A 24,356-nucleotide genomic window follows, 5' to 3' on the forward strand; every position below is an offset into this window, starting at 1 on the left:
TGTACACAGGTGTATGCATGCATACATAAAGATACCATGTCCAGATAGCACCCCTGGGGTAAAGGTCATATTGAGATCCTATTTGATTTTGCAGAGGTGCTTTGTCCCTGTCCCCATTCTGGGGCTCACTTCCTCAGGATGCCCTGCACAGGGAACTTCCTATCATCTCTCCCTTTGGTTGATTTCTGACTTTACTGTATTCAGTTTCCCTAATTCTCCCCAGCTCCTAGACTTGTTTGACAGTGAGGACCCCCGGGAGCGGGACTTTCTCAAGACCATCCTACATCGAATCTATGGCAAGTTCCTGGGGCTTCGAGCTTATATCCGCCGGCAGATCAACCACATTTTCTACAGGTAAAGCTAGAAGCAGGGTGATGTAGAAAAACTCTGGGGCCATTGAAAGGAAGAGTGGGGTGGCTTCAACATTCATAGAGATAAATTAGGGTGATTTTTTTTAATGGCTTGGGGGGGAGCACGGGAAAGACTGAGCAAGTTGAGGTGTGTTGTGGATGTGGCAGAGGTGATTGATGGATGAGACCAAACCTATGCCTCTTTTCCATATAGGTTTATTTATGAGACAGAGCATCACAATGGAATTGCTGAGCTGCTTGAAATTCTGGGAAGGTGAATGAGGAGTCCTGACACTTGCATGGGTGAACCCAAGGAAAGGGTGAAGGGAGAAAGTGGTATATTGTATTTAGACCATTCCTCTCAGGTCAACAATATCTTTTTTTCCCCCCCACTCAGCATCATTAATGGCTTTGCCCTGCCCCTCAAGGAGGAGCACAAAATGTTCCTCATCCGAGTCCTGCTGCCCCTACATAAGGTCAAGTCTCTGAGTGTCTACCACCCTCAGGTGAGCTGCCATTCTCTCCTGGCATTGCCATACATGGGTCACACCATGCTAGGTCTTGTATAGTAACTCTTGAGCTGGGGAGAAAGGGAAGTCCTATCGAGGGCAAGAATTTTACAAAGAGGGAGACCAGACAACTCTCTATTACCCATTTTAAGGAATTAGTTTCTAGAAAGCTCCTCTCCTAACTCTTCAAATACCCCATCACCTCACCCTGCCTCTACTTTGAACTTTGTCTTTGGATATCCTCCAGCTGGCATATTGTGTGGTGCAGTTCTTGGAGAAGGAGAGCAGCTTGACTGAGCCGGTAAGTGATCCCCAATCTTGGCTAGGCCCTTCACATCCACACCTTCTAATGCTAACCCTAAGCCTCCCCACACTAAGGGATGAGGGAGCCAGAGACATGGCTCTTGGTGCAGGGATTCAGATCTGCCTGGTAGAGATGGGGACCTCTACATACAGAGGGATTAGACTAAAACGACAAAAGTTGTAGGAACTTGATAAAACTACATTAGACCAAGGGTGAAGGGATGGGAAAAGCTTAAAGGGCCTGGAGTAAGAAGACCCAAGCAGGCCGGAGGAGAAGGCAAGAAGTAAGCAGAAATTTGATTTGTTCTTACCTTTTTCCCTTTTAGGTGATTGTGGGGCTCCTCAAGTTCTGGCCTAAGACTCATAGCCCTAAGGAGGTGATGTTTCTGAATGAACTGGAGGAGATCCTGGATGTCATTGAGCCTTCTGAGTTCAGCAAAGTGATGGAGCCACTCTTCCGGCAGCTTGCCAAATGTGTTTCTAGCCCCCACTTCCAGGTGAGGTTTGGGGGTCTTGTATCCTAACACTTGTCCCCTTCTCTCCTAAGCTAAAGGCTGAGGCACACCCTGCTCTTATCCTGCTTTCTTCCTTCTCTAGGTTGCAGAGCGTGCCCTCTATTACTGGAACAATGAGTATATCATGAGCTTGATTAGTGACAACGCTGCGCGCCTCCTGCCCATCATGTTCCCTGCACTCTACAGAAACTCCAAGAGCCACTGGAACAAGTAGGGCCCAAGGCAGGGTGGAGGGGGAGACCAGGGGCTCCTAGGATTTAGAGCCCCCAGAGATTTGACAGCTGGCATCAGATAGTCAGGCCATGAACCTAGGTAAAGGTGTGACAGGCATTGACTAGGCCCTGAAGAAAGCTCAGGAAACAGCATGAGCACAGGCAGGCCCTGTTTATGACATAACTTGTTCCCCTAAATGTAAGAGCATGGTACAAGACATTCTTTGAGGCCTGATAGCCCTTCTTCCTGCTGTCACTGAAATAAAGAGAAACGGTTAGACTATGTGACCTTTTCAGCTCTCATTGTGGCTCTACTGTATTATGAAGGAAAGAGAAAGCATTTTATTTTTTTAAAACCCTTACCTTCCGTCTTAGAATCAATACTAGGTATTGGTTCCAAGAAGAGTGGTAAAGGTTAGGCAATGGGGGTCAAGTGACTTGCCCAGGGTCACACAGCTAGGAAGTGTCTGAGGCTAAATTTGAACCCAGGATTTCCCATCTCTGGGCCTGGCTCTCAATCCACTGAGCTACCCAGCTGCCCCCAAGAAAGCATTTCAAATGGGGAGATGGAAGAGTCATCTGACACAAGGTCATAGATTCTGATCTGGAAGGGGCCTCACAGGCCATTGCATTTGATTTGTCTCTAGAGTATATCAGGGAGATGAAATTAAGTCACTGGAATGGAGATATTCAGTGGCTACTGTGTGTAAGACATGGCATTGGTGTTGGTGAGAGAAGTTGGGGAGTGGTGCTGGGAGGGCCCAAGGTGAGTTTTGGATGTCAGTGTCTTGGTCTGCTTTCTCTGGGTATAGGACTATCCATGGGTTGATCTACAATGCCTTGAAACTTTTCATGGAAATGAATCAGAAGCTGTTTGATGACTGCACACAGCAGTACAAGGCTGAAAAGCAAAAGTAAGTGCCTAACCCCAGAATTTTGTCTGCCTTTCTCACCCCCCTTCTCCACCTCTCCCCAGCAAGTTCGGTAATTGCTCTCTCCACAGGGGTCGGTTCCGGCTCAAGGAAAGAGAAGAGATGTGGCACAAGATCGAGGAACTTGCCCGGCTCAACCCCCAAGTAAGCCTAATCCTACCTTCTCACTTGAACAAATGCCCCAGGCATTTTTAGGGTCCCTGCTTGTGGCATGGGGCCTGTGACCGGGTGGGGGTGGGAAGACTACCTTTAGCCCTGAGCCAGCTGCAGGGCCTGACTTCTCTGCATCTTCTCAATAGTACCCCATGTTTCGAGCACCTCCCCCTCTTCCCCCTGTGTATTCAATGGAGACAGAGACCCCTACAACTGAGGACATCCAGCTCCTGAAGAGGACAGTAGAGACAGAAGCAGTGCAGGTAGGGGAGTGGGGAGGAGGGGGAGAATAGCTGACTGCCCAGGAAGAGAGGCAGTGAACAGGCATCTCCCTTTGCCTTGGATTGCCAGTGGCAACTTCTTTCCATTGCTTTCTCTTCCCAGATGCTGAAGGATATCAAAAAGGAAAAGGTGCTGCTGCGGAGGAAATCAGAATTGCCCCAGGATGTGTACACTATCAAAGCACTGGAGGCTCATAAGAGGGCTGAGGAGTTCTTGACAGCCAGCGAAGAGGCACTCTGACTTATCTCCTCTCCCTCATCCAGGGCCACTGCCCATTCACCCCTGGGACATTGCTCTGGCCCTTCAGCCCCTGACCCCCATCGGACCTGGGGGTAGAATGGGGTATGCACCTCTAGCTCCCTAAAAACAGAACACTTGGGTCAAAGACTCTCACTGTGGCCTGGCTTCCCTGTGACTAGTGTAGACATGCCCTGGAGATGCTAATTGCTCATAGCTGAGGACACCCCTTCGATGACTTCCTAATTGATCTTCTCCTTTCCTGTTTTCCAGCCTCCCAGGGTGTTTGAGGCTACTGTTGAGAATCTCTTTAAACACTCTTCATTCCCACCTTTTTCCATTCTCACTTGAGTTATGGGTCTCTATCTTGTATCCCTTTCTTAAAGGGACTTGTAGAGATCGACAGAAAGCTGTACTCATCGTTGCTCCTAGCCCCACTGAGGGTCAGGATGGAGTGTCCTGGTTTTGAGGGTTGGACGCTGATGAGGCAGAGCAGGTGAAGAAAAACTGGTCCCCAAGCACCAAACCTGTTAGGGACTCAGTCCTGCCCAACACATCTCCCAAGCAGGCAGCAGTGAAGCCCTCCCATACACATTCTTTGTCCCTTCTTGATACAGATGAGATTGTGGGGAAGGGAAGAAGACAAAGGCTGGGTAATAGCTCTATGTGGGGAATGAGGCCTCATGGGGACCAAAGGGTGGGAGAGGAGGGTATAGGAAGACCTCACCATCTATTTGTTCTCCTTTCTCAAAGCAGCAGTCCAGGGATCACAAACACTAAAAGGGACCACCCTAGGCCTGCTTGATTCTTCATCCTGCAAGGCCCCAAAATTGGGGTGAGAGAGAAGGGTAGCACCTTAAGTTCTTTAACCCAGCTTAGCTGTCCCAACATCTATTTATTTCTTTGTACCCAAAGCCAGACCTATACCTGTCTCTCAAGGCACTGGGCGAATGGGGGCCCTGGGGCATAGATGGCACTGCTGTTGGCTGTGTATATAGGGTGCTTAATTCTCTGCAAAGTGTTACATGCTAAGGTGGACTGGGCTTGGGCAGATGTCCCCCATATGTACAGAATTGAATAAAGTGGGTCTCTGGAGAGAAGTCCGAGTTTGCCTGTGATAGAAAGGAACAAGCCACAAATAATTTGGGACCAGAGATTTATCTACTTGTGCATTGAGGTGGTCTTAGATCTGGAAGTAGGGAAAAAAGAAACGAGGCAGTTCTCGGTGGTAGTCACTTCCATGTGGAGGTTGCCTGTCGAGCTTGGAGAGTCTTCTGTACCACATCTTCCCATTGGGCATCTGAAATCTCCTGGGCCCAAGCAGGGACTCCCGGTGCCGGTAGGCTTATTCCAGCCATTGTCCGTTTCACCAGCTCCACATGTTCTGAAACCATATCCAAGTTTTACTTAGGGAAGAAGAGAAATGGAACCAGCCTATTGCCACTTTGCCTCCTGAGAGGGATTTGGCAGTCTCAAATCGTGGTGCTAATGAAGTTCCCCAAAATCAAACATTACCCTATGAAAACAGCCGATTCCTTTTGGTTTTAGGGCTTATGGTTGTTAATTCTAGTTTTTGACCATAGAATTTTACTTCTCATTTTTCAATAATTAGGAAGTCTTTGTTACCTGGGTCCATGGGTATAGAGCTTCTGCTGCTCAGTGCTACAGCTCCCTCCTCTTCCTCATCTTCACTCTCCACAGGAGGGTCAGGCAGATGCAGTCCTAGGGCCTATAAATCAAAAAGAAGGGTATTCTAGGATGCTCCTACATAGCCTTTAACTGTATATCCCTCCCACTCAGCCCAGAACTCCCATAAACTTCACCACACCTGGATACGCTCCTGAATGTCAGTGACTGCATCTTCAATGGCTTCCACTGGTGCTAGCTCTACTTCTTCTTGCTCAGGGTCCTGGTTTAGAGGCTGGTAGGAATAGTCTGTTGGGCCTGGCCCCAAATCTTCAGGCTCTTCCTCAGGTTCTTCACTGCTCCAGTCACCTGTGCCCTCTGTAGGGCCCTGATGCTGCCCCAGGTCCTCATTCTGGTTTGGGAAGATCCGCTCAGGACCCATCTTATCTTTCCCCAGAACCACTGCTGCCATGCAGGCCCGGGCTGGGGGGTTGTGGGGCAAGGAGAGAGGTTTGGACCAGTTAGGCCCGTGTCTTTTTCCTCAGACCCTAAACAACCACCCCCAACCCCAGATAATTTAAAAGTCTCAAAAGTCATTGTTAGTATTGCCTTTTCCTTACTTCCTTAGAGGCTCTCTGATACACTTTCCCCCCATAATTTACCTTACCCCACATTCCTGAGATGATCCTTAACCAGCTCCTGGTCCTCCCCGCCAAACAGTTCCTCCACCTGTCTCCAAGCCTCCAAAGCCAAGATCTTACAATAAAAGCGTCCCTGGGGCCATCTTAGGGTTTGTTTTATTTTTTTTACCCTTTCCAAGGGGCTTTCCTCCATCCTGATCCCCACATACTGGTCTCCAAAGACTTCTCGGACCCCCTCAGGAGCCCTCTTTTCCTGCCTCCTCAACAGGATCTTCTTACCCCGCCTTCAATGTCTCCTCTGCCCCTCCCCAATCAGGTTCTCACTCCGCTCCGCGGCTCTCCATCCCACAGATTTCCTCCCGTCACTCCACAGTCTTCAGTCCCCGGATTCCCCGCCCCCCCCAATATAGTTTCTCGCCCCATCGGGGGTCCTCTCCTCTGACTCTCATCATACGGTTTCCTCCCACTCCAGGGGCTCCCTCCCTCCTCCCAGGGGTTCCTTTCCCTTACCCCACAACGGGGTCTCCTCACTCCGTTCCGGGAGTTCCCCTCTTCTGGCCTCCACATACGGTATCTTCTCCCCCTCCCCTGCCCCCATTCCCTGCAGAATTCCTCCTACCCATCCCTCGGGTTCCCCCACTTCTGATAGAACCTCACCTGCTCCGAGCCCGCGGCCGAACCCGCACCCCGACTTCCGGGGACGGAATTGTGGGATCGAATTACACGTTCCTCCAGCCCCACCCACTTCTGGCTCCCCCTCCCTAGTGCCCTAATGATTGACGTGGTCGGGAGGTCCGATCCGGTTTCGGTCCCAGATAATGCAAAACTACATTACCCAGATATCCTGGGTGTTCTTCACGGATGTAGCCTCAAGAAACACTGTTTCCTTCCCTTCCACCTCCTCTCACATTACGGACTACATCTCCCATGAGGCTTTAGGACCTTTTGCCTGGCACTGCGCATGCACTTCTCTCACCAACCGGAACTACAGGGCTTGCTCGTGTTTGTCTTGTTGGGACCGGCCCGTCGGTTAGAGCGGAACCGGATTCAGCCTGCTGGGAGCGCGCGGACCTGCGGGCCCCGCCCCGGCCCGGCCTGGCAGGTAGCAGGGAGCGGGGCCTGATGGGAGGAGGGTAGGGCAGAATTGGGAGGGACCCAGACGTTGGAGGGGGCGGCTTAGGTGGAGTGGGGGGAGGGGCGTTGAGTGAAAGTGGAGACAGATGCAGAGGGGGAGAGACGTGGGGGAGGGGTGGGGGAGAGATCTCGGGGGTGGCGAGGGAGGGGGCACTAGAGTTGGGGGTGGAGAGATTGGATTGGTTTGGAAGGGATGATTGTGAGACTAGAAAAGGCTTGGAGTGCGTTTGGGCGGTGAGTGGGGATGAGGCTGAGAGTCTCTGTGGAAGGGAGGACAGGGCTGTGTGGAAGAAGGGAGACTCTAAGGATTCCCGTAGAGGGGTCTGGGTAAGTGCATGTAGGACGTAGAGAGCGGGCCAGGAAGTGGTGGGAGAGGCGTCTCTCACGCTGAGAAACCTCAGCCTCCGAGACCTGGGGTTGTCCTTGTTTAAAAAACAGCCTGAGTGATCCCTTTTCTTTTGATGATTGACTGAGTTGGGTTTTTTAAAAGTCCTTTTTTCTTCCTTGGGGTTGTGAAAGGGAGGTAGTACTAATGATGAATAAGGATAGATTCCTTATGGGTCCAACAGCTTCTTCCTATCGAAAGGAGAGGGAGTATACTTTTGGGGAGGAATGTTGGTGCTATTTTGGGTTGTGGTGTGTTAAAGACCTCGAAGAGATTTGACCTGCGGCAAGCTGGGGGAGTATCGTTTCTCTCCCAGGCTTATGTGTGCCCAAGCCCTGGAGCAAGCTTGTCCCTTCCATTAGGTCTCCTTGGGCAAGGAAGGGATGATGTGCTTGAACCCAGCTCGCTCTCTTTGGAGATTGCAGTGCCACCTGGTGGGTGACCTTTCTTTCTGTCACTGGATTCTGGGCAGTTCCTAGTGCCTTGAATGTTTCCGGGGGAGGGGGTGGGGGAATTTTTTTTTTTGTCTAGAACTGTGATTTTTATCAATTGTTGGAAACTTAGAATAATAGACTCTTGGAGTTGGAAGGGATCTCAGAAGTCATCTAGTTCAATGTGTACCTGAATGAAAATTCTTTATCACATATCTTAAATGGAATTCTCAGAATCGTCAATCCTTTTATTGATGCATATATAAACGACAAGTTTATATAATCTGAGATGGGTTTAGGACACTGAAGGGTTAAGTGATTTGCCCATAACTTACATAGATTATATAATGTGACTATAGATTTAGAGGGAGAAGGGATCTTAGAGGTGTTCTAGTTTCTCCTTCCCCATTTTTCAGATGAGGAAACTTGAGGGATGCTCTGTCATATGGGTAGTAAGTTGCAAAGATGGGATATAATCATTTAATTAAATGGGATTTGATTTTATTCAGAGCCAATCAGTTTAGTTAACTGGGATTAATTTTATTCAGTAAATGTTTTTTCCATACCATGATGTCTCCTATAGTGTGGTTTTATCTTGTATATATCAGGAGCAGGTCTTTAACCAAGGACCTCCTGACTAAGGCTTATCATATCAGTTGCTTCCTCATATGAGTACTATCACTACTGTTTCCTAATTGGTGTTTAATAGAGGCTTGTTGAATCAAGTTGCATTACCCACTTCTTTTGTTTGATAGGGTGTCTGAAGGACTTCATCCATGTCCAATTCTAATTCTTAACCACCCAAAAGCTATCTTTACTTTTTGTATTTACCAGACTCCCTTTAGGGCCAATTGGGGGAGGGGTGACAGCAGTTATTTTTTGCCCCTCAGACAACATGGCTTGGCAAAAGCCTGTCCCTGCCCCTGCCCTGACAAGCTTGAATTCCTGGTCCTGGCAAGGATCCAGGTACATCTGTCAGGGGAACTCCTTGTGCCCATGGGGAGTCCCAGGTAGCTCCAATTACAGAACCTGATGGGAGCTGCCTATCTTGGCTAGCCTGCCCTTTCTTATATTGAAGTTGCCTGAGGCTGGGCACACAGTGTCCTCTGTGAGGTTTGACCAGGACAAGGACCCTGGGGAGGGAGGTGCCTGAAGCTTTTTTCCTGGAAGCACCCATGCCAGACTGTAGTGGGTTGTCTAGGCTGACTAGGTTATTAATAACCCTGGATATTTTAGTATCCCTCTCCCTACCTTTGAAGTATTCTTAAGAACTTTTGACATTAAGAAGCTCAACAACAGGAGGCAATAGGACTTGTTTTTTATCTTTGTAGTTCCTGGTTGAGGCAGACACTTGAGTCATTCTAGGAGCTTTTCCCCATCTGGGGACAGTGTGTGGGATCCCTGGATCCCTTGAGTCCCCAAATGTCCTGAGCCTTTGGTTAGTGTATCCTACTCCAGTGAAGAACTGGGTCAGGGTTGCCCCAGGCTGTTGGGGAACAGGGTTAGGATCAGCCCTATGACCTCTGTAGCTCCCCTGAGGTGGGGGTAGTCACCTGGACTGTGACTGATCTTTCCAAAGAAGGATAGTGTGGGAGGGGTGCTAAAGTGATCATTGCAAGCCAGAGAGGTAGGATAAAAGCAGTGTCACTCTGAGTTGGGCATAGCACTAGGGACAGAGGTTTTGGCTAAAGGACTATTACCTGTGTTTGCACAGGTATCAGAGACAGCAGGGCAGGCTGGCCGTGCTGTGCGGGCATGTGTCGGTAGCCACATCAGAGGGGAATGTTACGGTGGACAGTGCACCTGGAGGGCGGGCCCCGCAGGGTGAATCACGCAGCAGTGGCTGTGGGGCACCGGGTGTATTCCTTTGGAGGGTACTGCTCTGGAGAAGACTATGAGACATTACGCCAGATTGATGTGCATGTTTTCAATGCAGGTAAGTAGGGATTACATGGGATTCTTGGGGAAGGACAGGAACAGGAATATGGAAAAGACAGAGGGCTAGGGTCAGATATCAGTCTAGAATGAGGGGGGAAAATTATGTTCTAATGGAAATCTCTGTTGGTGGGTGGGGAAGATGGGGCAGGCCAGGAGGGTCTTAGGTCTGAATGGAGCTATGCCTACAGTGTCTCTGCGTTGGACAAAGCTGCCCCCAATGCGGTCCGCCGGACAGGCTGGGGAAGTGCCCTACATGCGTTATGGACATTCAGCCGTCCTCATTGATGACACTGTTTACCTGTGGGGTGGACGCAATGACACAGAAGGAGCCTGCAATGTGCTCTATGGCTTTGACATCAGTGAGTATTGACTCAGCGGCTGAACTTGTATATAAATTGTGTACACACCTTGAAGGATGGGGGAGGGAGGCCTGGGAAGAATATTGTGTGGGGAAAGCACAGCCCTTGAAGGGGCAAGGAAGTAATGAAAGATATTGACTACTTGGACCCTGACCCCTCTCCACTCCTCTTTAGATACTCACAAGTGGTTCACACCTAAGGTATCTGGAACAGTGCCTGGGGCCCGAGATGGACATTCAGCCTGTGTCCTGGGCAAGAACATGTATGTCTTCGGGGGCTACGAGCAGCTGGTAGGTCCATGAGGGGAAATGGAAGAGGTTGAGGAATTAGTGGAGAGGAAAAAAGGAATTAGTAAGAAATTTTTGCTTGATTGCTAGGCTTTTATGCAAAATATAAGAATAGGGAATAATGTTTTTCTCCTATCATTTCTATTCTTCCTTCCTCCAATGCTCTCCCTACCTCCCTGAATTTCCTTTCCTTGGTTTAGGCTGACTGCTTTTCCAATGATATCCACAAGTTGGATACCAGCAGCATGACATGGACCCTCATTTCTGCAAAGGTCTGTACCTTTTCTCTGCAAGAACCCTTTTCCATTTCTGGCTGAATAAATCATAACAATAAAAATGACCAACTGTATTCCTTAAAGCCTTTGCTTTACCCCCAACTTTGCCAAATCCTTCTTCTTTATTCCCTATGCTCAGTCCCCACTTCCACCCCAGTGGAGGACTTGAGAACCATAGTGGACAGGAGGACTAGAACCTTTGATTTGGAAGTGACTGAGAAAGATAAGCAGAGTTGCTCATCTTATAAGAAGAATGGTCACTTTATTTCTCAGATATCCATTCCCAGTTCTCTTGGTGAGTCTTCTCTCCGTTTATAATTTTTTCCAGGGCACTCCTGCGCGATGGCGGGACTTCCACTCAGCAACAATGTTGGGAAGCCAAATGTATGTTTTTGGGGGTCGAGCTGACCGATTTGGACCCTTTCACTCCAATAATGAAATCTATTGCAACCGAATACGTATCTTTGACACAAGGGCTGAGGCCTGGCTGGAGTGTCCACCTACCCCTTTGTTACCAGAGGGCCGAAGAAGCCACTCTGCCTGTGAGTATTTCTTCCTACCCCAAATTCCTTTCCTAAACCCCTCTTCCCCTAATATTCTTTTCATTTCTTTTCCAGTCGGGTACAATGGGGAGCTGTATATATTTGGTGGCTACAATGCCAGGCTAAATCGGCATTTTCATGACCTCTGGAAGTTCAACCCAGGTAAAGGGGTTATAGGAAGAAATAGGATGTTGGAGTGGGCAAATCCATAGGATAAGAATATAGGGGTCCAGGGTTAAGTAGGATGAGAAGTAGTGGCTCCTAGGTTGTTGACAGTCATGGAGGGAGTAGCTGGAATAGGCAGGGGGTTGAATTTGGTGTTTGCCACAACTTCTCCTCAGTGTCCTTCTCTTGGAAGAAGATTGAGCCTAAGGGAAAGGGGCCATGCCCCCGCCGGCGCCAGTGCTGTTGCATCGTGGGAGACAAGATTGTCCTCTTTGGGGGCACTAGGTCAGGATGAGGGGGAGTCTGGGAGGGACTCTTGGGAACAGGGAGGGACATGAGGCCACAACATTTGCTTAGAGGGGTTTTGGTGGGATGTTCATCCTCTTCTTAAGATTTTTCCCTTGATGCCTGTAGTCCTTCTCCTGAGGAAGGCCTAGGAGATGAGTTTGACCTCATGGACCACTCTGACCTACACATTCTAGACTTTAGTAAGTGTTTCCTCTTCCAAAACTGTTGTGCCACAAAAAAAGAGACTCATTCCTAGGGCAGGGGATTCCTGGGCTGCTCTGCTTCCTATACCTCTCTTCCCATTTCTCCCTTAGGTCCCAGCCTGAAGACCTTGTGCAAACTGGCTGTGATTCAGTATAACCTGGACCAGACCTGTCTGCCCCATGACATCAGGTATAGGAATAGAGATGGTGAGAGGACAGGAATACCTGTTCCTTTTGTACTAAGTTTCATCAAACTCTAAACCACCTATGTAATGCTGCTTAGCTATTGTGGATTTGGTGAGTGTGGGCACAAGCACTTCTCTACTTAGGCAGCTTCCTGATAGTCTTAAGGGGGAAAAGGATCTTGCCATGCTGGCAGAACACAGTTTGTGCCTTTGGAGGCACCAAGTAGTAAGTGAGCTTTCTGCTATTTACAACCTGAGTGAAATTATAAACTAGATAAATTATGCTTTGCTTCCCTCTTCTTAATTGTTTATACCAGGTTCACGAACACACTTTTCCCCAAGTGCCCACACATTTGAATGTACAAACATAAACAGGATATCAGTATAGATGTGGGGGTGGGAAAATGGGTTGGGTTGGGTTTATTAATGGGTAGAGTTCAATTGTTGTTAAGCTTAGAAGGTCTATATGGAGGAAGAGGGAAGGTGCAAGTTGTTGGTCTTTCAGGGACCTTCAGGCATTGGGTTTGGTGTAAGAAAACCTACGTCTTGTTCATTTCCCTCTCTTCTTTCTCTGGCCTTCCTTCTCACCATTTTGGGTTTTGCAGGTGGGAGCTGACTGCCATGACCACCAATAGCAACATCAGCCGCCCCATTGCATCATCCCACGGGTAGGAGGAAGCCTTCATTGCCTTCCCTACTGATCCTGCTGCTGTCCTCACCACCCCTTCCCATCATTTGTGAGCCTGCCACCATGGGCCCCTGGACTTTGTCTCCCTGCAGCTGGAGGTGCTGGACTAGGGATTTTTTTTTTCTGTGCTGTGGACTTTTGGAGGGGCAGCTGGGGGGAGAGCTGGGGCCCTCCCCCTTGTCCCCTCCCCCTTGGGCCTCAGGCCCTTTTCCCTTTGGTGCTCTCCCTATCCATCTCTTTCCCTCTGATTGTTCCTTAGCATCTGCCCTTTGTTTGGGGCATCCACATATTTTATGGGGTTTGAGGGGGGGAAGGCGAGGAAGCATCAGTATCTAAGCATAGCTTCACTGCCTCCTCCACCTTTAGGAGAAACCCTTAGCCCCACTTCCTCAACCCTGCCTGAGCCATGAGTGGTGTTTGGGAGCTAAGAGGTATAGAGCTGTTGAAGTAAAGTCCTTTCTACACCCTTCTTGGGGACAGGGGTGTCCATCAGATGATCCCTTCCTCCCCTCATTCCTGACCCCCTCACCCCCTCCAGGTTGTTACTATTCCCTGAAAACCAGCCAGCTCGGATTTTATAAAAATGTGTACAAACCCAAAGCAGTGTTGTCTGTTTATGGGGCACATGGACAGTCCTTCTGGAGGGCAGAAGAAATGAAATGGATGCAGTGGATTTGAATTCTTCCCCCAAAAGTGGGGAGAAGCCACTGCCTTTTGGAAGGAAAGGGACTGAGACTGGAACTGGACCTTATCTTCTCATCAGACTAGAGCTAGGCAGTCTTTATTAAGTACCTGTGATATGCCAGATGTGGATACAAATTAAAAAGTGATACAGTCTCACCCTTCAAAGAACTTCTACTGGGGGGATACAACAAACACTAAGAAGTCTTAAGATCTGTGCAAGATAAGTCATTTCCAGGGGACAAGGCACCAATGACTGGGAATATTGGGAAAGGCCCCCGAGAAGAAATGGCAGTTGAATGGAGATTTGAAGGGAACTAGAGCTTAGGGCAGTGGTTTAGTATTCTAGGGAGAAAGGATAGACTGTATAAAGAGAGGGAGATAGAATATGAAATATGTTGGGGAACTGAATAGGCCAGTTTGGATGGAATATAGAATGTGTAAAGAAGGGAGTTCATATGTAATCAGCCTGGAAAGAGAAGCTGTGGCTACATTGTGAAGGGTTTTAAATGCCAAAAATGTAGTTTAGGGACAATAAGGAGTCACGTAAACCTTATTTAACAAGGGAGTGACATTGGCCTAAGGAATGCCATTTGGCAGCTCCAGGAAGTGATGGTTTGGAAACAGAGATTGAATGCAGAGAGACCAATTAGGTTATTGCCTTAGCCCAGGAAAGAAGAGAGACTGCTTTAGGCTAGTGGCTGTGGGAATGAAGGAAAGATGTGTGGAGGTAGACTAGATAAGAGCAGATAACTGGATATGTAGGGGTGAGGGAAAGTGAAGACTCTGAGTATGATTCTGAAAGAAATAAGTTGGGTGGGGAGTTTTTAGGGGCAAAGATGACAAATTTGGTTTTGGATATGTTGTTTAGGGTGGTGGTGGAGGGTCTGTGAGTTCTTCAGGACTGAATTGTCCAACAGGCAGGTGGGGATGTGAAACTGGAGCTCAGAAGAGAAAAATGAGAGCTGAATATGCAGTTTAGAGGAGTTATCTACATAGAGATGACCATCGAACCCATGATGGCTAATGAGATCACTAAAAGAGTGAGGGGGTCCGTCATGGATGATCCTGCACAGGAAACTGGAGATTGGTCTGATGGGAAGAGAATCACACAGAGCAGCTTAGACCATGAAAATGTAGGGAAAGAGTACCCACAAGGAAAGGATGGCCAGTAGTGTCAAAGCCTATAAGAGAGGTAAGTTTCAGTTGAGGGGTGGGAACAGAAGAGTGTAAGAGGCTGAGGAGTAGAGATGAGAGCATTTTCTTTTCCTTAAAAACCCTTACCTTCCATCTTAGAATCAATACTAAATATCTATTATAAGAAAAAATGGTAAGGGCTAAGCAAAGGGGATTTGATGTCCTGATTCACACTTGAGGAAGTGTCTGAGGCCACTTTTAACCCAGGACCTTCACAATCTTCAGGTCTGGCTCTCTATCCACAGTGCCACCTAGCTGGCCTTATAACAGTATTTTTAAAGAATTTGGTTGGCTAAGAAGATGGCAGTTTGAGAGCAGGGTCAAGTGAAGGCCTTTTAAGGTTAGGGAAGAAAAGGGAACAATTATTAAGTGCCTACTATGGGCCAGGTACTATATGCTTTACAAACAATTGCCTCATTTAATCTTCATGTGAATCCTTAGAGGTAAGTGCTATTATCACCCATCTTACAGTTGAGACTGCTCCTAGGAGGATGGAGGTTGTGACTTGTTTGAGGTCACAGTGACAGGCTGGATTTGAACTCCTGTCTTCCTGACTCCAGGCCTAGCACTCTCAGTTATGCTATGTCTGTAGACAGCTGGGAGACAGCCAATGGTAAAGAAGAGATTGAAACTTTAAAGAGACTGTTAGCAGATGCTCAAAGGGGAGAGCTCAGAGAAAGGATGATCAATTTTGGGGGTTGGCAGTAGACAGGATGGGGGGGGGGGTGCTATTAAAGAGGATTTGAAATAAGGAATTAGGGTGCTCTCCAAAGGTGGCCTCAGCTTTTCCAGTAAATTTTAGGTGAGATCATTTGTTGGCAGGAAGTTGGGGGGCCCAAACTGTGTAAGTGATTGGAGGTTTGGAATAGGGGCCATGAGAAATACGGAGTCATCTGCAAACTAAAGGCTCCCTTCCAGAGTTATAACAGACATCTATAGAGGTTGAGTGTGTGTCACTTCATCCAGCAATGCTCAAGAGCTCCAAAGTAGGGGCAAGGAAGATGGAGAGCCCCAAGTCTGGGGTGCAGAAAATTCAGAATGGCAATAGCACGGGATCTCTGAGCAGAAGGCGGCACAGAGCTGAACTGGGTGATGGGCCCCTTTGGCTCCCTTTGGAGCTGGAGGAAGTCAGAGGTGGTGACCCACCTTCCCATCTACCCAGGTAAAGTAGTCAGGGCAGGGTGGCTTGCACAAGGGTTACTAAGGCAGCAGAGGCAAGAAGCTTTTGCTCTCCTCTCGACCACCACCTAGTTTGGGTTAAAGAGTCGTCCATGCCAGGGTGCTCACCTGCTCCAGCAGTGTCTCTCCCAATTGTAACCCCGCCCACCCTTGGGCGCCCCTCCCCCTCGTGAGGGCACTTCCGGCCGACGCATCCTAGTTGCTCTCTGGGACTGAAAGCCGTGACGGAAGTTCGCCTGGTAGTCTTTGGAGGGGGTTTCTCGTAGATGGCGAAGAAGGGGAACTTGCGCCGGCCTCGGCATCGGGAGCCCGATGGCAATGAGGCCGAAACTGGTGGGTTCGGAGACACTGAACGGGCAACCTGGAGTGGGGGTGGGGGGTGGGGAAGCGGAGTGAGCGAAGGGGAAACGGGGGCCGGGCGGGTGGGAGAGTCCTCGCTGCGCACAAGGGGCTGGGTGTCGTCGCTGAGCGCTCAATGCCCCTCCTTTCTGCTGCTTCTAGATCTGGCCGCCATGACCTTTGAGGAGCTGTTGGAGCTTCAGAACCGAGTGGGTACCAAAATGTACCGACAGCTGATGGCAGGGCCCAGTGCTGAGGATCAGCCGCGGAGGGCAGCTCCCACGCGTGCCCAGGGGGCCGCAGAGAAACAAAGGTGAGGCGCATATGGGGCAGGGCAGGTACCTGAGAACATTGATGTCTCCTAGAGTGAGATGAGGTATCTGGGCCCTGCCTTTCAGATGAGGCTTGGCCTCCCTGGGTGGCAAGGGGGTGGAAAGTGACATTGAATGTTTTTATCTGGAGTTTCCCCAATTTCTCTTTCCTTTTTGCCGTTCTCAGACCCCTGGAAATGTCTTCGAAGACACGAGTGCCGTTTTTGCGGCAGGTTGTCCCGGTCAGAAAGAAGGTGAGGCCCCTTGGCTGTCTGGATGAAGAGCAGTCAAGGAATCTGGTCTAATCTGTGATAAGATTCCCATAGGCAGGTTGGGTTGGGATAGAAAACAATAGGAGCAATTCTAGTTCTCATTTATTAATACAACTCTGTAGTGCTTGTATGCATAACAGAGTTTCCATATTTTAAGTTTTGAACTGATCTCCTATTTCTCTTCATTTATCAAGACCTGTTGATTTTACTTGGGCTGCATTTCTCACATCCATCTCCCTCCCACTGGTAATACCCACAGCTACCTGCCTGGCCAGTTATATAATTTCTTAATATTTCTTTTTACCTTCACTTCCTGTCCCTCCAAATCATCCTTCTTACTGGTGTCAGATTTAATATCTTCCCTATAGAAAAATCCATTCGTGTCATTATCATTCTTAGAAATTGGTAGTGGTTCTCTACTATCCCACTGAGTAAATTGCAGATTCTTTTGCCTGCCGTTTAATGCTTTTGGAAGACTGGTACTTTTTTTTTTTTAAGATGAAGACAGATAGTAACTAACTGGGTTCAGATCTAGCTTCCTGGACAGTCACTTGATTGCTTAACTCTTGTAGATTTTGTTTTAGGATTGATACTTAGACAAAAGGCAAGGGTTTTTTGTTTTGTTTTGTTTTTTGTTTTTTTAAGAGGAAGAAGGAAAGGGCTGATTTTGTTTCTCACTCCTTTGATATCCCTCCTAGGTGGCCCGGGACCCTCGATTTGATGATCTGTCAGGGGAGTATAATCCTGAAGTGTTTGAGAAGACATACAGATTTCTGAATGAATATCGTGCAAAGGAGAAAGAGGTGCCTACAAGGATTAGGCTTTGGGAGTTGATGGGGAAGATGGGTAGAGTCTAGGCTTGGGGTGAGAGGTATTGGTGGGTCTGGTCATGCCTAACCCTGGTCTCAGCTCTACAGCTGGTGGCAAAGCGTCTAAAGAAGAGCAAGCTAGGAGAAGAACAGGAAAAGCTGAAGCAACTACTTCATCGAATGGTGAGTAGTGGTAGATGCTTCGATCATTCCTCTGAATGACTCCTGTCCTTTTTTGGAGACTCTTTTACCATTCTTCCTCCCAGGATCAGCAGGAGGCTGCCCAGCATGAGCAGCAGCGACAACAAGAACAGCGACTAGCCCTGAAACGGGAACAGAGAGCTCAGGCCCAGCAGGGCCATCGGCCCTTCTTCTTGAAGAAATGTGAGTAGAAAAAACAACTTCTAAGGTTTTAGTGTGGCTGCCTGTCAAGTAGGCCATATCTACTGCTAAAATCTGGCATGGAGAAGGGCCCTGCTAGTGAGGATGATAAGAGACCTGTTTGTGAAGAACAGGCTGTCAGTAGGGAAAAGGTTAGATTCTGCATGTTTTTGAAGTGTAGAGTCCAAGAGGAGAGAATGAAAGAAGGGGATCCTCTGATAGAAGGTAGGAGGGACCCACATGGCCTCTAGGACCAGGAAGATTGGGGATTGGGCTGGGCCAGGACATCCCAGTGAAATCTCTGGTGTATTCATACATGGAGGCCTGCAAGATTTGTCTAGAGCTCATACTTTTTCCTTGATTCTTCCTGATACTAGCTGAACAGAGGCAGCTGGCGCTGGCTGAGAAATATAAGAAGCTAAAGCGAAGCCAGAAGTTGGAGAGTTTTTTGAGCAGAAAGAGGCGCCGAAATGCTGGAAAAGACCGAAGACGGCTACCTCTGGGGAAGGACTAAAGGGGGCCTGGTCCTCTCCAGGTCCTTCCCCTCTAGGGCAGTGTCTGTGGAAGTGGTTCTGGAGCGGACTTAGTGCTTTGTGGTTCTATTCTGATACCTTTGGATAAGGACTCCAGGCCTTGGGGGCATCAAGAAAGTGGATGGATCTGGTTGTAGCAGCCACAGTGCTGCTGTTGTAAAGCTGGGGTCTCAAGGTTACTGTGGCAAAAAGAAGAAAGGAAAATCCTTAAGACTGATGATCATAATCTGTTTCCCTTTGGATTCCTCAGATCAAACCTGCCTCCCTTTTTCTTCAGGGAAGGAAGTGCCTTTTTAAGTGGGCAGCTTTGGTGCAGAAAGGACTCTTGGAAAGGGCTGAAGTGGGTGAGGACCTTGGAGAGGCCATTAAGTGTCCCCTGGGCCAGGGCTTAAGGGAAAACTCATGAATTCCGTTAACTGCACTTGGTGCTAGGGTGCTGTAAACATTTCCATAAACACTTAGGCACATCTTTTGTCTTATTTCCTACTGAGTTTTTAAGGATTGGGGGAATAAGAGGTGTTCATGCAGTTATTTGAGTCATACAGGGATAACATAGCATGTGGAATGAATGGGTGATAAGAGGTAAGCTCTTGCCTTACAATTTCCACTAGCCCTTTTGGAAAGGCTGTGAGCCCCTCCTAGGTGGTTACTGGATAAGAGGGTGTTCTGGGGTATTAGTGTAGAGGTTTACTCTATTTTCAGCAGTCTCTTCTGCTCAGAGGAATGTACCTTGGTCACCCATAACCCCTCCTCCCAGCTGTGCTCTATCCCTCCCTGCCTTCAGTCCCCAGAGCAGAGATGGCAAAGCCCCCTGGGCCTCAGCTATAGCTTTATTGTGCATAGTCTGACACTTGAGGCTCTTGGCCTGCATCAGACTCTGATTTGGACAGCATACTTTCTCATACTCACAGACTTTCTCAAGTCCCTGAATGCAACAGACCTGTGGATCAGGTCCTGTCCTCAGAGTTCCAAAATGCAAGTCCAAGTCAAAGGTGAAAGGGCAGGTTGTGCTGGTGAAAGTGATAGCTTAGAAGGGCAATCCACATCCATCCCCATGTCCCTGTGCAAGCAGGGCACGTCAGGTAGGCCTCATGGCCTGAGTTGGTATAATAAGGCCAGGTTGGGTGGGAGTCCAGGGTGATGATGAGCCAGACAGCCACTGTTTTCGGTACTGCAGGAACATGCTGAGCTTGAGGGCCAAGGCCAGCAAGTTCTTTCCTAGAAAGATGCTGGAGACATAAGTGTCACGGAAGAGCAGGAGATGCGTGGCCCTGATGAGGCTGGTGGCCAGATTGACTGTGAGCAGGCTGAGGAGGGGGTAGAGTACCATGCGGTGAGGCAGAGGCTGGGGGCCTTGTAGGCTGAGCTCCCCCAGGGCAGCACATGGTAGCAACAGTAGCAGAGCATAGCAGTAGAAGAATGTGACACCCTCTGCCCAGAAGGGCAATGCCCTTTGAGGTGGCTCCCACAGCCCTGCCTGCACATCTAAAATATCCAGCAAGTCTGCCACCACCCAGAGCAGGTGACTCCTGAGTTCTTCACGCCATTGGAAGGATGACAAAATCTCTGGGGCCTTTGGAGACCCCAGCAGGGCAAAGAGTCCAGGCACACTGAGTGCTAGCACCAGGGTGAAGGCCTGGCGGGCCGGTGGGCTGGGGCAGTGCCCCTCAGCCCGGCAAGTCCGATAAATGAAGTAGACCTTCATCTCCAACACGAAGATGTAGAGAAACCAGAGCAACATGGTGCAGCCCCGGCGGGTGCTATGGGCTTCTGCATCAGCACCAGCCACTACGGGGCGAAGTACCAAGAGCAGGCAGACATTGCCGGCAGAGAGCAGCAGCCCCAGGCCCAGCCACCAACCTCCTGGGCTCTGACCCAGGAGATAGCCGTCGGCCAGCAGCATGCTCCCTGAGATGAGGGCCACCACCAGCCATGTAGGACATGGGGATACCATCCTGCCGGGCCGCTGGTGCCCACCCACGGCTGGACATTCCTTCACACCCTTTGCTCGCTGCTCTGCCTCTAGGTCCCATTCCCTCTTCTTCCCCCTGCCTCTGGTCTGAGGCACTGAATGTCACCTCCCACTCTCAGGGTGTCCTTCCTCTACGGCCTGCCTGCGCTGAGTTCTCCCTCCTCCACCCTGGGCCCGCGCATACCCACTTTCCTCTCTAGAGGCCGTCTTCGGTCCCTTACTCCCTCTCGACCCTCTCCCATTCACCTCTCTGGGCAGCCCGCGGCTCGTGCTGGGTGCTTCGTGCAGGGCAGAGGACCTGGGGCTCCCTACTTCCTCCCAGCCCAGAACCCTTTCCCGCAGCCCCGCCCCGGCGTGGGCTCATCCCCGGCCTGGGCGAGCTGTTCTGGGCTGCAGTGCGGCCGGGACCAGAGCCGAGGCCACTCAGCGGAGCGCGGCGCGCAGCGAGCTCAAGTCGGAGCGGAGGGGCGGGGCTTGCGTGACGAGCCAGGGCGGGATGGGGGCGGGGCGCTGGCTGACTGGGCCTTCAGCGGCCGGGTTGGGGTAACCCTTAGGTGCACAGCCGCCCTCCTTTCTCTAGAGCTTCGAGGCATAACGCACTTTCCTCACAACAGCCCCCTGGTGTAGGTAGTGCATAGATTATCTCCATTTTACAGCCGAGAAAACGGAGGCCCCGGGCCACACAGCCATTCAGGGTCTTAATGTCTTAAGGCAGGCTTCCAGCCCAGTCTCTCCCGACCTCTGGGCACCTAAGTGGCTTTGGAATTTGTTCACACCACGACCCCTCCTGTGCCCGGGACACTGAGAGGTACCCCAGGACTGCCTCATCCCTTCCTGCAGCACACTCCAAGCCTCAGAAATCACCGGCCGCCAGGCCTATCGGAAGGTAGAAAAGGTCCGAGTAGGAGGCGAGGGGCTCGGGGTCGTTCTGGTTCGGATCTCCAAAGTGTGGAAGGTGGAGGGTGGGGCAGGTCCTAAGGGGACCAGGTTGGGGGGTTCTAGAGGAGGCCCCTCTGGCTCTGGGGCCGCATATGCCAGGACTTGGGGCCGCTCCTCCTGTCTTCGAACATAGCCCTGGCCCAGGAGATGGAGGACGCAGGAAAGGACATCGGCCCCGCTGCAGCCAGCCTCCCTACCCGTGCTGCCACCCATGTCCCTGGCTGAGGAAGGGCCCTTCTGCCAGGCCTCCAGCACCTAGGGGCACAGGCACGGATCCTGTCACCCAACCCAAGTTTTCCGGCCCCCAGAGCCACCAGTCCCACCCCCTATACAGATGCCACTTCCCAATACTATTCTCCAAGGAGTCCCCCGCCTCACCCCCTTCCACAGGGCCCCTTTCCCCATACCAGACAGACAAGCTGGTCAATGTGCAGCCCTTTCTCCCCGTGGGCTTTGAGGATTCGGACAAGGAGGCAGCTCAGGAGGTTCCTCTTCCTCTCCAGGGTCCGGCACTCATCCTCTTCCACACTCAGGTATGTCTGGGGGGGGAGCAGCCACAGGGCCTCCCCCCCAGGCTCCTTCTCTACCTCCCGAAGCCGCAGCACACCTGAGACACCACCCCCACAGACATACTGTTCAGGTATGGGGGGGGGGGCTTCCCTCCCTCTCTGCCCTGAGGACTCTTGTCCTGAATGGCCTCTGTTACCTACCCCCAGGTGGGAGATCTTGGCCTTCCCAGAGGCTCAAAGGCCCAAGGCCCGAAGTGAGGGGTTGGAGTGCTTGCATCAGAAGCTCTGGGGAGAGGTCTGAGGACTGCAGCAGAGTCTCCAAGGCCACCTCCTGGAGAAAAGAATGGGAATCAGAGATGCTGGGGTTTTAGGGGTCCCCTAGCCCTCGCCAGAGGAATGATTGTCTCCTATGACCCTGCCAAGGAGTCTGGGCCTTTGGCAGGACTGGTTGGCAATGATGGGGCAGGGGACAAAAATGGAAAGGAGAAAGACTATGAAGAACATGAAAGGTTACAAATATGAGAATAAGGAGAGAGACCGGGGTGGGGTACCTCCATTTGGTTGAAATGCAGAAGAAGCCACATCTGCAAAGTAGAGACATGCAGAGTCTGAGTTCCAAATGACAGTTCGGCCCGGCCCAACCACGACCACTGCAGTAGGCGCCTTGGCCCCAATGCTGGCCAATTCTGACCTAGTGGGTAGGATGAGAGGGAATGCTCTATGGAGCAGTCCCTTCCCCTCTAGGGCTGGACAGAGGATCATAGATTTAAAGCTGGAGAGACCTCAGAGGCCTTCAGGCCTGCAGCGTAATCCTCCAAAATACATTGTCTATCTCAGAATGTTATCTCTTAGGGGCACTGAGGCCCAGAGAGCCAGGCCTGAGTCTGGACAACCTGGCTTCAAATCTGACTTCAGACACTTCCTACCTGTGTGACTCTGGGCAAGTCATTTAACTCCAATGGCCTAGCCCTTGCTGCTCTTCTGTCTCACAAACACAGAAGGTAAGGATAAAAAAAAAAAAGTAATCTCCTTGAGAGCAGGGATTGTCTTGCTTGTAATAATACTTTGCATGATGTTGGTACTTAAGTCTTTTTCCATTCTGTTATTCATTCAAGGCATCCTACTAGGAAAAAGAGACTCATTAGACTGGGAACTATCCCAGAGCAGGAACTGTGTTTCCAGAATCAGGTTTGGAGCTGCCAGAGGGCAGAGCAAGGGATGGAGTGTTGGTGCCCCACGGCTGAAGTTTGAAAATTGTCCCCTCAGTGTGTAACATTCAAACTTGTGTACATCCAGGAGAATGGAAGATGCTGTGTTACAACATGTATATTGAAGGAAGCAAACAAATAAATATCCTTTGTTGCATGCTCCAACCGCTGGCCCTGGGTTTGTCAGAGGTCTGAGAACCGAGGAGCTCCTCCCTGCTGATGGGCCCTGTGCTGGCCTCTGCCTCTAGGTTCCCACCTAGGAGACTGTCCAGAACAGGTGCTTGGGAGACATCCTACACTGGAAAAGGCACTAGACTGTGTGAATCTTAAAAACTGCTCAGACTGTACCTTAGAAGATTTGGTTAAGGCTATTCCCTTATTGTAACAAATGAAGGTACTTGATCAGTAATGTATTGGGAACTTTAAGATTACTCCACCCTGCTCAGACAGTGCCTTAGAGGAAGATAAAGTTGTAAACTCCTGATGGGACAATGAAAAAGTCCCTAACTCATAGTAAAGCTAGAACCTTAAGCTAGGTCTATTTTTAGATCTAATACAAAAGGGTGATAAGTACCTATTAAATTAATCACTAAGTTAAATTAATCACTAAAAGGTCAAGCAAGCTTAGCAAAGAGATGTGAAATACTCAGAAGATATAATCTAATCAGAGAAGGTGAGGTAGATGTGAAAAACTAGGGGAGGTGACATAAGAGAAATTTCTCTTTAAAAGAGAGCTGGCTCTCTGAACTTAGGGGGGAGTTTGGAGTTAGTTTGGAGGAGCTGGCTCTCTGAGCTCAGTTCAGGAGTTGAGGATTTCAGTGAAGGACTGGAGTTTTGCTTTAGGATGATCTTGTGGTGAGTGATGAACGCTGAGAGAGTGGGACTGTCTCTGTTCATCGACTTTTCCACTTAAATCTCCTTCATGCATAATTGTTTTTGTGCACACTCATCTACATCACAGATGAAAGCACACAAAGACAATCGTCATCCCTGGTTACCAAGAGACTACTACTAACTAACTAACTAACTAACTAGTCTCTCTTAAGGCTTCTTACTATTTTCTCTTATTCTCTCTCCCTTTCCTTAATTCCTTCATTTGTATTAATTAAAATCTCCATAAAACCCAGCTGACTTGGGTATTTTCATATTTGGGAATTTTTCTCATGGCAATCACATTTTTTTATTTAAATCAAGACAATAAAAATTATCTTCACAATCTTGAAACCCACAATTTTGGGGTTACAACTGGGAGGAAGGACACCCGAGGTCGAGAGTGGGCTCTCTGTTGACTGCTTGTGAGATCTTGGGTCAATTATTTCCTCTCGATGGGCCTCTTTTTCTAGTGTAAAATGAGGAAGCTGGATGAGATGACCTCCCAGGTCCTGT

At 49.6% G+C, this 24,356-nt stretch overlaps 5 protein-coding genes across 17 annotated transcripts in view; 2 read left to right on the plus strand and 3 right to left on the minus strand.

Moving 5' to 3' along the window:
- Nucleotides 1-4,593, plus strand: part of PPP2R5D (protein phosphatase 2 regulatory subunit B'delta) — a 32,363-nt gene extending 27,770 nt beyond the window's left edge. For 3 of the 4 annotated variants that reach the window (XM_056818257.1, XM_007483936.3, XM_056818259.1), the window contains 10 exons: nt 224-354; nt 565-624; nt 748-856; nt 1,107-1,160; nt 1,489-1,659; nt 1,760-1,887; nt 2,702-2,803; nt 2,893-2,965; nt 3,121-3,237; nt 3,359-4,593. In XM_056818257.1, coding sequence (XP_056674235.1) covers nt 224-354; nt 565-624; nt 748-856; nt 1,107-1,160; nt 1,489-1,659; nt 1,760-1,887; nt 2,702-2,803; nt 2,893-2,965; nt 3,121-3,237; nt 3,359-3,496 — 1,083 coding nt within the window. In that variant the 3' untranslated portion in view covers nt 3,497-4,593. The remainder of the gene's footprint in view (nt 1-223; nt 355-564; nt 625-747; nt 857-1,106; nt 1,161-1,488; nt 1,660-1,759; nt 1,888-2,701; nt 2,804-2,892; nt 2,966-3,120; nt 3,238-3,358) is intronic. The other variant, XM_056818258.1, reaches the window with a different exon arrangement.
- A 39-nt stretch (nt 4,594-4,632) lies between these two features.
- On the minus strand, nt 4,633-6,557 carry MEA1 (male-enhanced antigen 1). 2 transcript variants are annotated; one of them, XM_007483938.3, is made up of 4 exons: nt 6,418-6,557; nt 5,322-5,602; nt 5,120-5,222; nt 4,633-4,877 (listed from the first exon to the last, which is right to left on the minus strand). In XM_007483938.3, exons 2-4 carry the CDS (start codon nt 5,589-5,591, stop codon nt 4,726-4,728), a joined length of 525 nt encoding a protein of 174 aa, XP_007484000.1. In that variant the 5' UTR covers nt 5,592-5,602; nt 6,418-6,557; the 3' UTR covers nt 4,633-4,725. The 2 variants fall into 2 exon arrangements, with proteins under 2 accessions (XP_007484000.1, XP_007483999.1); XM_007483937.3 differs by having other exon boundaries at nt 6,271-6,463.
- Nucleotides 6,558-6,588: 31 nt separating this feature from the next.
- On the plus strand, nt 6,589-18,809 carry LOC100616901 (kelch domain-containing protein 3). 9 transcript variants are annotated; one of them, XM_056818268.1, is made up of 16 exons: nt 6,722-6,862; nt 7,642-7,713; nt 9,425-9,646; nt 9,837-10,007; nt 10,182-10,297; nt 10,495-10,566; nt 10,898-11,111; nt 11,187-11,273; nt 11,453-11,561; nt 11,691-11,764; nt 16,199-16,349; nt 16,535-16,601; nt 17,318-17,422; nt 17,537-17,611; nt 17,695-17,812; nt 18,187-18,809. In XM_056818268.1, exons 3-16 carry the CDS (start codon nt 9,493-9,495, stop codon nt 18,321-18,323), a joined length of 1,650 nt encoding a protein of 549 aa, XP_056674246.1. In that variant the 5' UTR covers nt 6,722-6,862; nt 7,642-7,713; nt 9,425-9,492; the 3' UTR covers nt 18,324-18,809. The 9 variants fall into 9 exon arrangements, with proteins under 9 accessions (XP_056674238.1, XP_056674239.1, XP_056674246.1 ...); XM_056818261.1 differs by lacking the exons at nt 16,199-16,349; nt 16,535-16,601; nt 17,318-17,422; ... (1 more) ...; nt 17,695-17,812; nt 18,187-18,809 and adding exons at nt 11,879-11,957; nt 12,558-13,240 and having other exon boundaries at nt 6,720-6,862; XM_056818262.1 differs by lacking the exons at nt 16,199-16,349; nt 16,535-16,601; nt 17,318-17,422; ... (1 more) ...; nt 17,695-17,812; nt 18,187-18,809 and adding exons at nt 11,879-11,957; nt 12,558-13,240 and having other exon boundaries at nt 6,733-6,862; nt 7,596-7,713.
- A 345-nt stretch (nt 18,810-19,154) lies between these two features.
- CUL7 (cullin 7) overlaps nt 19,155-24,356 on the minus strand; it is a 29,862-nt gene continuing 24,660 nt past the window's right edge. Inside the window, exons 23-26 of the mRNA XM_056818254.1 lie at nt 22,314-22,453; nt 21,964-22,093; nt 21,661-21,860; nt 19,155-21,508 (exon numbers count right to left, since the gene is read on the minus strand). Coding sequence (XP_056674232.1) covers nt 21,191-21,508; nt 21,661-21,860; nt 21,964-22,093; nt 22,314-22,453 — 788 coding nt within the window. The 3' untranslated portion in view covers nt 19,155-21,190. The remainder of the gene's footprint in view (nt 21,509-21,660; nt 21,861-21,963; nt 22,094-22,313; nt 22,454-24,356) is intronic.
- Nucleotides 19,421-20,296, minus strand: LOC130456938 (transmembrane protein 121-like). The gene has a single exon (XM_056814713.1). It carries the CDS (start codon nt 20,294-20,296, stop codon nt 19,421-19,423), a length of 876 nt encoding a protein of 291 aa, XP_056670691.1.

The sequence above is a fragment of the Monodelphis domestica genome, chromosome 2 (assembly GCF_027887165.1).
Source record: "Monodelphis domestica isolate mMonDom1 chromosome 2, mMonDom1.pri, whole genome shotgun sequence".
NCBI classification, from domain to species: domain Eukaryota; kingdom Metazoa; phylum Chordata; class Mammalia; order Didelphimorphia; family Didelphidae; genus Monodelphis; species Monodelphis domestica.

Coding starts and splice junctions, on each gene's coding strand:
- MEA1 (XM_007483937.3), bottom strand. CDS start 6,358: ATGGGGGCAGGGGAGGGGGAGAAGATACCGTATGTGGAGGCCAGAAGA. Junction 5,603..6,270: donor TGAGGAGACCCCGTTGTGGG/GTAAGGGAAAGG, acceptor ACAACCCCCCAG/CCCGGGCCTGCATGGCAGCA. Junction 4,878..5,119: donor CTCTATACCCATGGACCCAG/GTAACAAAGACT, acceptor ATATGGTTTCAG/AACATGTGGAGCTGGTGAAA.
- LOC100616901 (XM_056818268.1), top strand. CDS start 9,493: ATGTTACGGTGGACAGTGCACCTGGAGGGCGGGCCCCGCAGGGTGAAT. Junction 10,567..10,897: donor GGACCCTCATTTCTGCAAAG/GTCTGTACCTTT, acceptor AATTTTTTCCAG/GGCACTCCTGCGCGATGGCG. Junction 17,813..18,186: donor GCCCTTCTTCTTGAAGAAAT/GTGAGTAGAAAA, acceptor TCCTGATACTAG/CTGAACAGAGGCAGCTGGCG.
- LOC130456938 (XM_056814713.1), bottom strand. CDS start 20,296: ATGGTATCCCCATGTCCTACATGGCTGGTGGTGGCCCTCATCTCAGGG.